This window comes from Mustela nivalis (assembly GCF_964662115.1).
Source record: "Mustela nivalis genome assembly, chromosome: 7".
Classification (NCBI taxonomy): domain Eukaryota; kingdom Metazoa; phylum Chordata; class Mammalia; order Carnivora; family Mustelidae; genus Mustela; species Mustela nivalis.
Window position 1 is genome coordinate 4358821 of NC_139026.1, and position 13877 is coordinate 4372697.

Below are 13877 nucleotides of genomic sequence, written 5' to 3' on the forward strand. Positions count from 1 at the left end.
GAGCCGGGATTTGAACCCAGGATGGAACCCTGCCATTCGGATGCGTCTCTAAGGAGCAGGCAATTCCTGCCTTCCAGATTAGCTCCAACCGTTTTCTCTCATCACCCTAGAGGAGAATCCTGACTCTGCTTGTTCTGTCTCATGGCCACATGCCACAGTAAGAGTCCCCAAAACTCTGCGATCGCTTCCAGCCCCAGGCCTCGTCCAGCCACCTGCAGGAGGACCTCTCCGATGTCCCTCATCTCCGATGCATAAACGCGAGGCAAAGCTGGCCTGACGTGTCCGAGGTTTGGGTTTATCTGTTGGGGAGGCAGCCCCAGTGCTCACTCTCCAGGACACTTGCTCAAACACTGCTTGGACTAAGCCCCCGGGGCAGCCTTCACTAAGGCCGTCCTTCCGTCCCCCTCACAGGCAGAAGCCAGGCTGAGGTCTGGCTCCATAGAGCACCCACACCGCCCGGAACCCCTCATTTCTGCAGATGGTCACCCTTGCGTTTCTCAACTCTCAGGAGAGGAGACCAGGGGAACCTCTGTGTCAGCTCACTTGGGCACTTCCGTGCAAGCAGGCACCCTTCCCCGGCCCGGAGCGCTCCCCTGTCCTTCCTGCGAGCGCACCGAGCTCTCTCCCTGTCGCGGTGCATCTGCTGTGCGGCGTGCTTGGCGCAGGAAGTCATTAACTAAATTACTGGTTGAGCTTCAAAGACACAGACTTATTTCTTCACCCACTGCAAAAATAGGAGCGCACATCTGGTCACAAGAAAGCTACTGCTTGGACAGGGAGAAGGAGGATGGTGTGCGTGGTGGCAATGTTTTCCATGGAGTCATGGAAGAGAGCCTGGGCGCTTTTCCTAGCAAGATCAAGAAGCCCACAGGCACCTTGGAGTAAATCAGAAAAAGGCGCTCCTTCCTCTGCATGGATACCCTCCAGGGCTGGGTGAGAGGAACGGCAACTGGATGGCAGCCCATCGTGATGCCTCCCTTGTGCAGTGAACAACCTACACAACTGTCCACAGAGGCTGTGCTGGCCACTTCCTTCTGGTAGTGAAGGTCTCTGAGGCGGCACAAGAGAAAACACCATGTACCCATTGCTATCAGAGGTAGGTTTTTTTGTTTTTGTTTTTTGTTCTTTTGAATTGAGATGAAATTTGTAACATAGCATTAACCATTTTAAAACGCACAATTCAGTGACAGAGTACACGCACGATGTTGTGTGACCACTGCCATCCAGCTCCCGAAGGTTGTCGTGGCCCCAAAGCAAGCCCACAGCCGTGAATGAGTTTATTACCCCGCCTCCTGCAACGTCCTGCTTTCTGTCTGTCCGGGGTCCTTCTGTCTTTACAAGGAAACAAATCCAAATACCTCCTGGGCCAGCAGTGGGCCTTCAGCGACAGCTGACCTGCAGGTCATGGGTTTGTGAAGCCACAGAAGGAATAATCTACAAGGGATCGTGTTAACCTTGGAGGACCCCAAACGGGAGCTCTTCCTGACCCGGGACCCCCTCTCTGTGTGCCCCCATGTGCGAGCATGCTGGAGGAGGCCAGTGCACCACAATGCCGGCGCTCCTTGTGGACTCCGTGGCAATCTCGCCCCACAGCAGCAGCAGCGCTGGCTCGAGACTCCTGAGCCCCTGGGGCCAGCAGGGTTCCTGCGGTCACACTGTATCTCCCACTGCCGTCAGAAGACCCTTTCGCAGACCAGATTAGAGGTTCGGGTCAAGGGGATTCTCACAAAAACACTACCCACAGACTCTCAATTGCTTCTGGGACCCACTCACACTTTCCCTAGAGCTGGGGGCTCCAGGGCACGGCCCCTCAGCACTACGCCCTGGGTGGAGAAGTGGGCGGGCTGGAGTGGTCAGAACCGGGAATGGGAGCCACACTGGGGCTGCAGTCGGGACGCGCCGACTCTCCCAGCACCTCTCACGAGGCTCGTGGGCTCCCGCCAGGAAGTAGGCATGGGAAGCAGCACAGCCGGCACATGGAGTGTGCAGACGCCAGCGGCAACAGACAAGACGGAGGGTGTGACAGCAGCCAAGGCTGCACGCAGCTAAGTGGACGGCCTTCCTCTGAGCAGGGGAGAAGCAGACCCAGAGGGCGGGGGTCTGTGTGGGAGGGAGGTGTGAAAGGGCCCCTAGGGCTGGGCTCAGAGCTTCAGACTGTGGACCTAAAGCCACCCTGGGCTGAGAAGAGCCTTAAGCCCCGCAGGTGGCTTTGGTGACCTGGAAAAGGATACAACATCCACCTGGGGACCTGTGAGTTGACCTACACTGATGAGCCTTTAACCCTGAGCATCCACTCATGCTGACAGTGAGGGAGAGGAGTGCATGTGCATGCGTGTGCATGTGTGTGTGTGTGCGCACGGGTGTATGTGTGTGCGTGCGGGTGTGTGTGCACGCATGTGTGTGCACGAATGTGTATGTGTGCATGGGTGTGTGCAGGGGTGTGTGTGTGTGCACAGGGGTGAGGTGTGTGTGTGCGTGGGGATGGGGGTGGAGTGTGTGTGCACGGAGGTAGGGGGTGGGGTGTGTGTGTGTGCACAGGGATGGGGGGTGGTGTGTGTGTGTGTGTACACGGGGGTGGGGAGTGGTGTGTATGTGTGTGTGCACGGGGGTGGGGGGTGGTGTGTGTGTGTGTGCACAGGGGTGGGGGTGGTGTATGTGCATGCGCGTGCACACAAGGGGACACACACACACAGAAGTGCATGCGTGTGCACAGGCACCCATGGGACTTACTCCAGCAGACGCCTATGGTTGAGCTCGTGGGAGGGGGGCATCCGACAGCAGCTGAAGGTGATGACCCGTCTTCCAAAGCGGTCCTCCCCTGCAGGAGCAGACACAGGCATGAGCCCCACCGGCACCCAGGGCCGCCTTCTCGTGCGGCAGCCCCCGTCATTGACGGGAAACAGAAGCCTCCCGAGCAGCCCCACCTGACCTAAGGGGCCCAGGCGGCTGGCAGCCAGCAAAGACAGCACCTGGATGAGCGAGTGCCACGCGACGCCCTGTGTGCCTCCGTCAGACTCAGGTTCGCTCCCAGCCCACATGCAGAGGCACTCGCTCCCCTTTACGAACGGCGATGGGGCCTGGCGGGCTGAGTCACCGGTGCACAGCGGCTCCGCGGATGGAGGGCACCTGGGCTCGAACCTAGATGCACTTGGCCTCACCCCTGGGGTCCGGCCACCCTGCCCACTGCCTCCTCCTCATAGAATTCAAGCGTCCCTGACACCCCCAGGACTCCAGGCCCTGGAGAAGGCTGGGGGGGCCTGGGGGACAGTCTTCCCTGGACTGTGAACAGGAGTCCTGGTGCTTGGTGCTGCCACTGGCGTGGCCCAGGGGACCCTGTGACTCTGCTGACACAGTGGTCCTCACCACACATGGGACAGTGCGAGGGGGGTTGCTCCCCAAGGGCCTATGCCCGTCTGATCATCTGTGTCCCCAGCACGCAGGCCCACTGCCCATGCCTGGCCTCAAATTATGTCCAATCACCCGTCACTGATCAGCTGAGAGACGGATTCTAGAACCTGAAGAAAGCAGGTACCCTTCTAGAAATAACACCACTTTAAATTCGCTTTCATCCTAACGAAGTATTTACAGCTATTTTCAGGGATTTGCTTAAAACGAGAAACAATGAGAGCAGCGCTTCCCAGCCCGTCCGGCTCTGACTGGAGCTAGTGGGGACTGCACACACACTCGCTCGCACACATGTCCACACGTGGACACCCACGTGCGCGCTCGTGGCTTGCCCTAACTGCACACCCGGGACGGCTGCTTATTATGGGGGACACGTCTGGATCTTCCCAGGAGCCCGGAAGCTACTCTGATGCTCAGAATTCGAGAGCTGTTCCGATTTCCAGACACGGCACCTTCTCATTTCCGGGGCTCCTCACGGATTCTGCTCACGCTTCCCACGTGTCTAGAGAGCCCCTGCGTGGAAGGGCTGCACCGGAAGCCTCACCGAATGGGGGCTTCGGGCACAAATCCCTCAGCGGGCGTGCCCGGGAGGGGAGTGTGTCCCACACACTGCTCCGAGCGTCCCAGAGGCCGGGGTCCCGTGGCCAAGCGGTGTCTGCTCGCCTGGGGCGCACAAGGACTGTGCCTTGCCTGTGCATTGCCTCTCAAGCTGGGGATCTTCCGTGGGGCGACCGAAGCCGTGGAATTAATTGCCCCTGGGGCTGAAAGAGAAAGTGAGCGTCCGTGATGGAAGGACAAGAACCCCGAGGGGCGTCATCGTTGCCAATCAGGCCAAGCGCAAACTCTTGGGGTGACAAAATAACGTGGCAAATGAAGACAAGTTCAACAAGCATTCACAGAAGGCCCACTGTGCACTCAGCGTGGGCAGAGAGACCAGACACGGGCCTCGCCCGGCCCCAGAGGGGGTCTCTGCCCGCCCCCCACAAGCCGCTGAGAAGCCTGCGGGCTCTGGCAGCCACAGGCTACGTCTCCAGCACCTTCCACCTGGTTGGGCTTGGGCCACACCTCCTGGGCGAAGGGCTCCATTCTCCACAGAGGGTCCTCGCTTCAGACAGCAGCTGCTGGTCGGGGGTCCCCCGGGCACCCCGCTTTGGACCAGCTGGCTACAAACCCAGAGGCTCCCACGACGGCCTCCTGTCGGTAATTCACCAGCTCACTTCCATTCTACCATAAAGGACGCCAGTCAAGACCAGCCAGAAGTGGAGGCGCAGGGGGCGGGGTGGGAGGTTCCTGTGTAGAGACCCACGCCGCCGCCTCCCCCTGCAGTCAGGCAGATCGACGTGTCACCACCACCACCACCCGGGCATGCGGCTCCGGAGTCCTCACTGGTTTCACCACAGGGGTGCAGCGGACAGAGCTGTGACTCAGTCCATATGCGGTTCCGTCGGTGATCAATGCGGATCAAACGCCTGGCAGCGGACTGAAGGCAGTCTCCAGCCCCTGGAGGTCACAAAGCTCGGACCCTCTCATCCCGGTTGGTCCTTCTGGCTCAGCAGCCCCGTCCTGAGCTGTCTTGGCAGCACGCACGACCCGGGGTCCGCTGTGAGCCTCCTCTCTGGCAGAAACAGCTGCTCCTGCCACTTGGGAAATTGCAAGGACTCAGAGGCTACTTCCCAAGAATCAGAGACAAAGACCAGACACGCCATTTACCCCGCCGTGTCACATGACCCTGCGCCCCTGCCACGCCGACTGTGCCAGAGCGGGGTGGGACAGGGTTGTTGGGGGGCCACCACACCTAGCAGGCCAGAGACGCAGAGGCCAAGCTCCAGAAAGGGACGATGAAGCAGGAACTGGGGCTGCAGGCAAGGCCTTGCTGAGGGCAGAGCGGACGTCAGCTCGCGGGCCACCCTGTTGGGCCGAGAACAGCACGGGTCTGACACAGGCGCGCCACCGCGGGCTGCGGGCTGTCTCGGGAAATGATGGTGGAAGGAGGGGTCAAGGCCACAGGGACGAGGAGAGTGAGGGTCTGACTTTATCCCGCTGACACTGCAGAGCCGGTGAGGAGGGAACTAAGGGACGCCATCTGACGGGTCGCTCTGAAGGCCCACCGGCTGCTGGTGGAGGGGGACCTGGAGTGGGGCGTCCCAAGCAGAGACCACATGTGGGAGGGAGTAAGGCGGTGGGGGCCAGTGACCTCCACAACTGGAGAGGAGCCCCCAGTGCTGGCCTGGGCTGCCGGGCCATTGCTGGGGGCCACAGGAGGCGGAGCCAGTCCGTGCATACACGGGGTGGGCGGGGCTGAGGGGTGCACGGGTGCAGCCTTGGGCGAGGGCTGAGCCCGTCCAGGATGGAGGGTCCCCAGTGCAGAAGGCTGACGGCCTGGAGTGGATGCAGGGCCAGAAGGAAGAGCAGCTGCCCAGGCCAGCGGATCCCAAGGAAGAGAGGGCTTCCACCACCAAAGCTGCCCAGCCAAGACCCACTCGGTGTCCTGGGGGGCCACGGTCAGGCACTGTTGGGGCGGGAAAGAGGCAGCAAGCAGAACGTCCACAGCCTGCCACTGTACAAGACAGTCAGGAGCACAGACTCAGTGCAGGCACGGCAAAGCCTCAGAGAGGAAAAGGGACAGATGTGGGGAGCACATGCCCTGCCACAAGGGCCCAGCAAGGCCACCCTGGGACCCAGTGTTCAGGAATGCCAACCTTCTGGGCAAGGCCAGGACACAGCAGGTCTCCTCAGACACCAGCGCCCTGCCCTCCTCAGCCCACAGGCCCTGCTTCCCTCCCTACTCTGCTCTGCCGATTTGCCGATGGTGGGCTGGGGGGCTCGTGGCCTGTCCAAGCCCCCAGACCCAGGGCTGCTGACAGATGCTGTGCTGGCCGGGCGAGGGGACACGCCACCGCGGCTCTGGTCAGCGGGCCCAGAGGGTAGAGGGTGTGCAGAGACCAGGCAGGCCGGGGTCAGAGGGACGAACTCCCCCTGAAGAGTGTGGACTCCGTTCAGCCAGCGATGGGGCGTGAGGGGCACTGACCAGCCGTAAGCCCCGTCCACCACCATCTGCAAACGAGGGAGAGGAGCGTCCCCGGACAGCGCCAGCGCGGGCGAGCCACAGGCAGGGACGTGGAGGGGGCCTGGGAGCCCAGTGCCCACGTCTAGCCCAGTCCCTTCTCATCCCGCTCGTATAAAGCGCTGACTTATTCACTCCTTCACGGTATAAACACTTATTGTGCACCTACTGTTTGCATAGTTCATCAATTCGCATGGTGTTGGGCCACCAGTGAAGGGTTTTTACTCCCCTCAAAACCAAAATGGCAACGTCACTTAGTGCAATCTTTCCGCATCCCCCGATTTCTAAATGTCCCCTAAGCTAATATCCCAGCATTACGCAGACGGACAGACTTGCAAAGCTTACGGCGAGGGCGGCGGCGCGCAGACTGGACTTGTGGACAAGGAGACAGGGAGGACAGCCCGGGCCCTGGGATCCTGGTCCCCTCACAGCAGGGCAGTCCCAAGCCAGCCTCTCTGCCACCCTGCAGGGCAGGCCCGGTGATCAGCGTGGCTGGGAAGGGGTGCCCAGAGGGCTGTGTCAGTTGAGCATCTGACTCTTGGTTTTAGCTCAGGGCGTGATCTCAGGGTCACGAGATCGAGTCCCGCATCAGGTTCCATGCTCAACGCAGAGATTGCTTCAGGTTCTGTCTCCCTCTGCCCCTCCCCACTACTCTCTCTCTCAAATAAATAAATCTTAAAAAAAAAATAACACCGGCTGGGAAGCACTGAGACAGTAACTTTAGTAAAATCTCGGCATGGCACCGGCACACAGTAAGTGCTCAATACATGTGACCCGTTTCCACGGGCCGGATGGGGGCTGTATCCAGGTGTGCTATTCCATTTACAGACGAGGAGGCTGAGGCCCGTCGGGGCGGGGTTCCCAGCTGCGCGGTGGCACCCCCAGCCGGGTCGGCTCAGCGCCCTCCACCCCCCACCCCGAGCGCCCGCGACGCCAGCAGGGAGGCCCCCAGGGCGGCCCTGAGGGACCCCTGGGACAGCCTGGCCTCCCGCTTATTAAGCAGTCAACACGGCATCTGCATCAATGACATCAGTCAATGTGAGTAAATATTGCTCCGCCGCTCTCCGGTGACACAGGCCGGCGTATCGAAAACGGGCTTCAAAATGATATAATGTGGAAGGAAATGAAAACTATCAATAAAATGCAAATTCTGCGAGGCACCCGTTTAATTCATGACCCCTATTCCTCCCCGCACCGGGCGCTGCACAGCATCGCTCACTGTCTCCGAGACGGAGAAGCCCAGTTTATGAATAAAGAAACGGCTCCCGGAGCCATGGCCCGGAACGCGCTCCTGACGATCCGTCATCGGCTCCGGGAGAAGGACGATTAAAATGCATAATAAAGGCCACAGCAATCCAACCAGGAGTGACTTGGGCGTTTGTCGCTTTGGGGTTTTGTCTGACGGCTGCTCCTCTTTTATTGCAAAAATGAAAGGAGACCGGAAGACCCGTTTTGGCTGCGACCCGCAGGGAGGCCTGCCTGGGGTGTAAACTGTGGGGGAGGAAGAGCCAGGACTGGGGCGGCCACCTGTCCCCTCTGCTCTTCTCCGCCCCCGGCCGCCTCGGCCTCTCCGCTCCTCGGGACCCTTCCTGCCTGCCCCGCTCTCCACCCTTGGGACCTCCCTCGGGCTCACAGCCCCGGCCCCAGACGGAGCTCTGGACGGTGACCACTTCTTGAAACGCCGAAATCAACTTTCTCTGCAAAACACTATCTTAAAGGGTTACAATGCTACAAAGCTTCTCTTTGGCCAAGTGCACGCCCCCTCAATAGGGACAGATCATTCAATAGGACTTTGTGTAACGGCTCCAATTTCTAGCTGCGGTTCTGGGTGTCCAGCTCTGGGGGGAGTGACACCCGGAGAGGAAACCAGGGGGTCCCCCTTGGTGGGGAGTGAGGTCTGCTCATGCCCCAAGTGGACCCCTTGGCCGGTGTCACAGGGTGCCCCACGTCGCTTCCCTGTGGAGCAGGGCGAAGGGTTCCAGGTCATGAGCTGTCCCCGAGGCGGGCCAGCTACCCAGGAGCGTGCACCGGAGCTAGGCACGAGGGGACAGAGCCGGACGCCCGGCGGAGGCTGGGAGGAGGGAGCAGGGGACTGACGCTCCGTGAGGGAACGCCAGGGGCTCTCGCCAGGCGCGCCAATAGAAAAGCCGGTGGTGGCTTCAGGACGTTGATTTCTGCTCGAATGATTTCTCTCTGCTTAGCCGCGGGCAGGTCGGAGTGTCTGGATTTCCCCTGCTCTAGTCTTTGCCGTGAAGTCTACCTCAGCCACGCTGAGAGCTGCCCCATCCAGCTTTGCTCCGGCCGCCTCTGCCTGACTCCGGAGGACCTCCGGCTGGGCTGGCCTCTTTTAAGGGTCACCTGAGGCCATCAGGTGTTCTCTAAAGACAGTTCAACGTCTCAAGAGACTCCGGTCTAAAACAAGAGAACTCTCCAGAACCCGAGGACGGCTGTCATCCCGGCAAAGAACCCCGCAGCCCGAGGAGGGGCTCAAGTGTGCCACCCGGCTGACCTCAGAGCATCCCTGGGAGAAGCTGCCTGCAGCCCAAGGCAGCCCACAGCCCTGACCGGTCCTGAAGGATCCAGGACAAAGCATGGGCCGCCGACAGCCTCGCCAGGGGAGAAGCCCCGTCCCTTCCCCTAGGCCCGCTGGCCAGCAGGCGGAGATGAGGCACACAAGAGGAAGGACCCCAGCTTATTTCCCAGGGCCCCCATCTCTTGATTCAACTCTCCTTCCGCACCCCTGGGAGCCTCAGCCGCTCTGCTGGGCCCCGTCCCAGTCAGGTGTCAGCGGGTCCTCCCGCCTGATGGTGAAAAGCTCCACAGCGTGAACTCCGACACCACTGCTCTTGCTCCGATCGGGGGCACCGCCAGCTGCCACCGGCAGCCCCACACCGCGGCAGGAAGGGTCACCCTAAACCACAAGCCCCACAGTGCCAGCCCTCTGCCTCACGCTCGCCAGAGCCCGGGGACCGGGTGCAGAGTCCCGAGCACGCCGGCGGGGCCCTGAGAACGTGGCCATGTGGAGGACGAGAAGGACCAAAGGACAGATAGTGGGAAAGTGTCTAACTGCAACGCGAGTCAGCCGTGAAGACTGGGACCGGCTGAGGGAACAGCACGGAGACAACACACCCACCAACACCAGTAAGGACAGAGCACCCGGCCGGCCCGACGACACGAACGTCACACACGGTTGCCGTAGTGGGTGCACAGCCGGACGTAAAGGAGGGCACCTCGAAGCAACACAGAGGTCAACACACCCGAAGACGGGACAGCCCTACGTGTACGTGCCCCCCAGAATAGTGTTGAGACACACGGAACAAAAGTGGACAGAATCAAAGGCAGAAACAGACAAATCCCAAGCACGAGCCTTCTGAGCCCCCCCCCCCACCCCCCCAGTCAACAGCTGAGCGGTGCAGACGCAGAAGTGACCGGAGGAGGCAGAAATCTAGACAGCACCACGCATCAACCGAACCCGGCGGAACCACCCGGAACATTCCGCCCAACACCGCGGGATACACATGCCTCTCGAGTGTTCGAGGGACATCCGCCGAGCCCGCTCACGTGCAAGGTCACCGCTTCTCAGACTTCCAGGTCTTGGGACCCATCGATAGTCTTAAAAACTACTGGCATCCTCAAGGAGCTGTATTTTGTTTTTTTTAAGATGTATTTATTTTAGAGAGAAACCGAGCACGTGTGAGCTGGGGGAGGGGCAGAGGGAGAAGGAGAGAGAATCCCCAGCAGACTCTGAGCTCAGTGCACAGCTTGAGGTGGGGTTTGATCTCACGACCCTGAGATCATGGCCTGAGCCGAAACCACAGGTCGGAGGCTCGACTGACAGAGCCACCCAGGCGCCCAGGTCCTCAAAGAGTCTTAAATCTTTTTAAAAGTGGGTTATTTCTATAAAAATTGCCCATACTAGAAACCTAAAAGGGAAAATTTTAAAGTATTTACTCATTTATTTAAAAATAACCCATCACAGGTGCCTGGGGGGCTCAGTGGGTTAAAGCCTCGGCCTTCGGCTCAGGTCATGATCTCAGGGTCCTGGGATCGAGCCCCGCATCAGCTCTCTGCTCCACGGGGAGCCTACTTCTCTTTCTCTCTCTCTGCCTACTTGTGATCTCTGTCTGTCAAATAAATAAATAAAATCTTTAAAAAAAAATAATTACCCATTGCCAGGGCGCCTTGGGGGCTCGTCGGTTGAGCCTCCAACTCGTGGTACCAACTCAGGTTCTGATCTCAGGGCCCCACGTCAGGCTCCACGCCCAGAGCAGAGTCTACTTGTCCCTCTCCCTCCATTCCTTCCCTGCTCACGCGCGTGCTGCGACCCACCTGCCACCTGCAGGATGCCGTGCCTGGCCACGTCGTAGAAGGGGTGATTCATGCTCAGCGCAGGGTCCTGGGCAGCTGCGGGCGCTGCCGATGGCCTCCTCACTATGCTCAGAGCAGCTGCTTCCTCCTCATCTCTCTGCAGCTCTATGGTAGACAACAAGGATAAGAGGGGCTCAGCTGTCTTCTTGAGGAAGGGGGCAATGAGGCGGCTTCCTGAGGTCTCTTTATAGGACAGTCACCATGCCTCAGTGTGCACCCACTATGCACCCATTTCTGTTGTGTTCCCATTATGTGCCCGCCTCTCCTGCGCACCCACTATGTGCCCGCCTCTCCTGCACACCCACTATGTGCCCGCCTCTCCTGCGCACCCACTATGTGCCCGCCTCTCCTGCGCACCCACTATGTGCCCGCCTCTCCTGCGCACCCACTATGTGCCCGCTCAGCGTGCAGAATCATGGAGGCATAAAATGACATCTCAGGGCTGAATACTGCCCTCCACACCGACAGGGGTGGAAACTGAGGCTCAGAGACAGGGAATGAGGGCCCAAGGTCAGACTGCTCCTGGACAGTGGAGTGTGGACTTGAACTTGATTGCCCAGCTCCAAATTCCAACCAACCCAAGCCCTCATTGAAGATGTGGACACGGGCAGCTCGCAGGAAACCACATTTGGGTTGGAGGACAAAAATGGGCCACTGTGCTATGAAGGAGGAAAAAGGACCATCTTCCAGTTTCATTTCAGGGGGGTGGGGGGGGTTCCTTCATGCAAAACAAATCAAGGCAGAGATGTTTTCAGCTGGAAAGAGATCGGGACCTTCGACTTTTAGGCTGGAGTAGACTCTGGTCCCCAGAGGGTCCCTCCAAGAGTCCTGTCCGCCTGGAGCCTCACGATGGGACCTTATTCGGAAATAGTGTCTTTAGAGATGAAATTCACTAAGACGTGGTCATACTGGACTAGGGTGGGTTTTAAATCCGACAGCGGCGGTCGTGATGAGAAGAGAAGAGACACAGACACGGGGAAGGCAGCCACGTGAAGCATCCTGATAAGCGGGGGATGGTGCTAAGCTGAGTTCTGGCTCCTGTTTTTTTTTTTTTTTTTAAGATTTTATTTCTTTATTTGATGGAGGGAGATCACAAGGAGGCAGAGAGGCAGGCAGGCAGAGAGATGGGGATGCAGGCTCCCTGCTGAGCAGAGAGCCCAATGCGGGGCTCCATCCCAGGACCCTGAGATTATGACCTGAGCCGAAGGCAGAGGCTTAACCCACTGAGCCACCCAGGCGCCCCCAAGCTGAGTTCTGGAAAACAGGGCACCCCAAAGAACCAGGAACAGGTGTTCTATCAAAGACAAGTGCACGCCACGATCGTGGCAGCCAAGACGTGGCCCCGGCCAGCCACATGTCCATCCAGGGAGGAGCAGACAGACAAAATGTGGGCTACCCATGTGCTGGGTATTATCTAGACATAAGAGGAACACAGTGCGAGGGGCGCCTGGGTGGCTCCGTGGGGTAAAGCCTCTGCCTTCAGCTCAGGTCATGATCCCAGGGTCCTGGGATCGAGCCCCACATCGGGCTCTCTGCTCAGCAGGGAGCCTGCATCCCCATCTCTCTCCTGCCTGCCTCTCTGCCTACTTGTGATCTCTGTCTGTCAAATAAATACATGAAATCTTAAAAAAAAAAAAAAAAAAGGAACACAGTACTGATAGTGTGACGACCCAGACGGACCTGGAAACCTGGAAATACCAGACCACGGTAAAGAGGAGACCATACGATGTAGAATTCCGTTAACGGGAATGCCCAGGGCGGGTAACCCCAGGATGTCAGAACGTAGACTGATGGCTGCTGGGGCCGAGGGAGGGAGTAACTGTTAACGGGGTTTGGGGTATCCTTTTGGGGTGATGGAAATGTTCTAACGTTGTGGGGACACCGCCCAACATTTTGAAGGTAGTAAATACTTTGATTTAAGCTAATTTTATGGTATGTTAATTGCACTTCAGTTAAAAAAAAGAAAAAGAAAAAACTGCTTTAGCACGTGGGGCACAGCCATGGAAACGGGAGGAGGCAGAACGCTGGACCATCCAAGGAGGGACCAGGACGTCCCCTTCAGCCGTCCCTAACCGCGCCGCTGACGTCGGGCTCCCGCTCCTGCCAGCGGGGGCCCCAGTGAGAAGTGCTTCCATGCGGCTGCACGGCTGAAGCAGCCAGGGGAGCAAACCAGAGGCACAATGATGGGTTCTCAGGCGCGGATCGCGCAGCAGGTGCAAAACCAGCCAAGGCGTCGTGCATCTGGGACGCGCTGACGCAGGTCACAGAAATGAAATCCGTCTATTTCAGGGCAACAGGCCGTCAGCAGATTCTTAGAATCTACCCCGGTTTTTGCAGACCTGGAGGAGGGAAGTGGACTCAAACAGCCCGGGCCCGAGTGCGTAACAGGAAGAGCCTCGCAGGTAAACATGTACACTGACGATCCAAACCAAAACGCCAGGGGGCGATTCCGGGGAGAGGCTCTCCTCCCCGCTTGGCCCTGTCACCGGGTGCCCTGGGGCACGTTTTCCAGGTACCCTGAGCCTCAGCTTGCTTGTCTGTAAGATGGGGATGCAGAAGCTGGCACTTTAGTGGGGAGCCTGAAGCAGCGACCGACGCTATTACCCCACCTGAGCCCCACATACGTAGATGATCTATTAAAAGACAATGTACACCCGGGATCTCCTTGCAGGACGAGGCCAGAAGGAGAGCATCCGGTACCTATTTCGGCCAACTCCTCCAAGTCCAGCTGGGACATGCTCTGCTGCTGGGCAGGGCGGCCCAGGCACACCGTCCCGACGCCACCTCTCGGGGATTCCGGCATGGGCTCCTTCCAACACCCTGAGGGAGAAGCACAGAGAACCCATGGACGTGGAACACACAGGACCCGGGAGGGCTCAAGGAATGAAGGAAATGCCTTCATGTGCCCGGCTTTCTCCTTAACATAAAAAAAAAAACACCCACTTCGGATCCCCCAAGACCCCAAATCAAGACAACATTTCCACCTCTGTTCACCTGCCCAGCCCACCCTCCACGTGAGGGAGGTCCGGGGAGCCGGAGC

General features: G+C 59.0%; 1 protein-coding gene across 1 annotated transcript in view; it reads right to left on the bottom strand.

The window, feature by feature from the left end:
- The window catches only part of LOC309869177 (rho GTPase-activating protein 8-like), a 56636-nt gene that overhangs the window by 25520 nt on the left and 17239 nt on the right, over positions 1 to 13877 (bottom strand). The window contains 3 exon segments of the mRNA XM_082739828.1: positions 2731 to 2818; positions 10799 to 10942; positions 13538 to 13657. Coding sequence (XP_082595954.1) covers positions 2731 to 2818; positions 10799 to 10942; positions 13538 to 13657 — 352 coding nt within the window.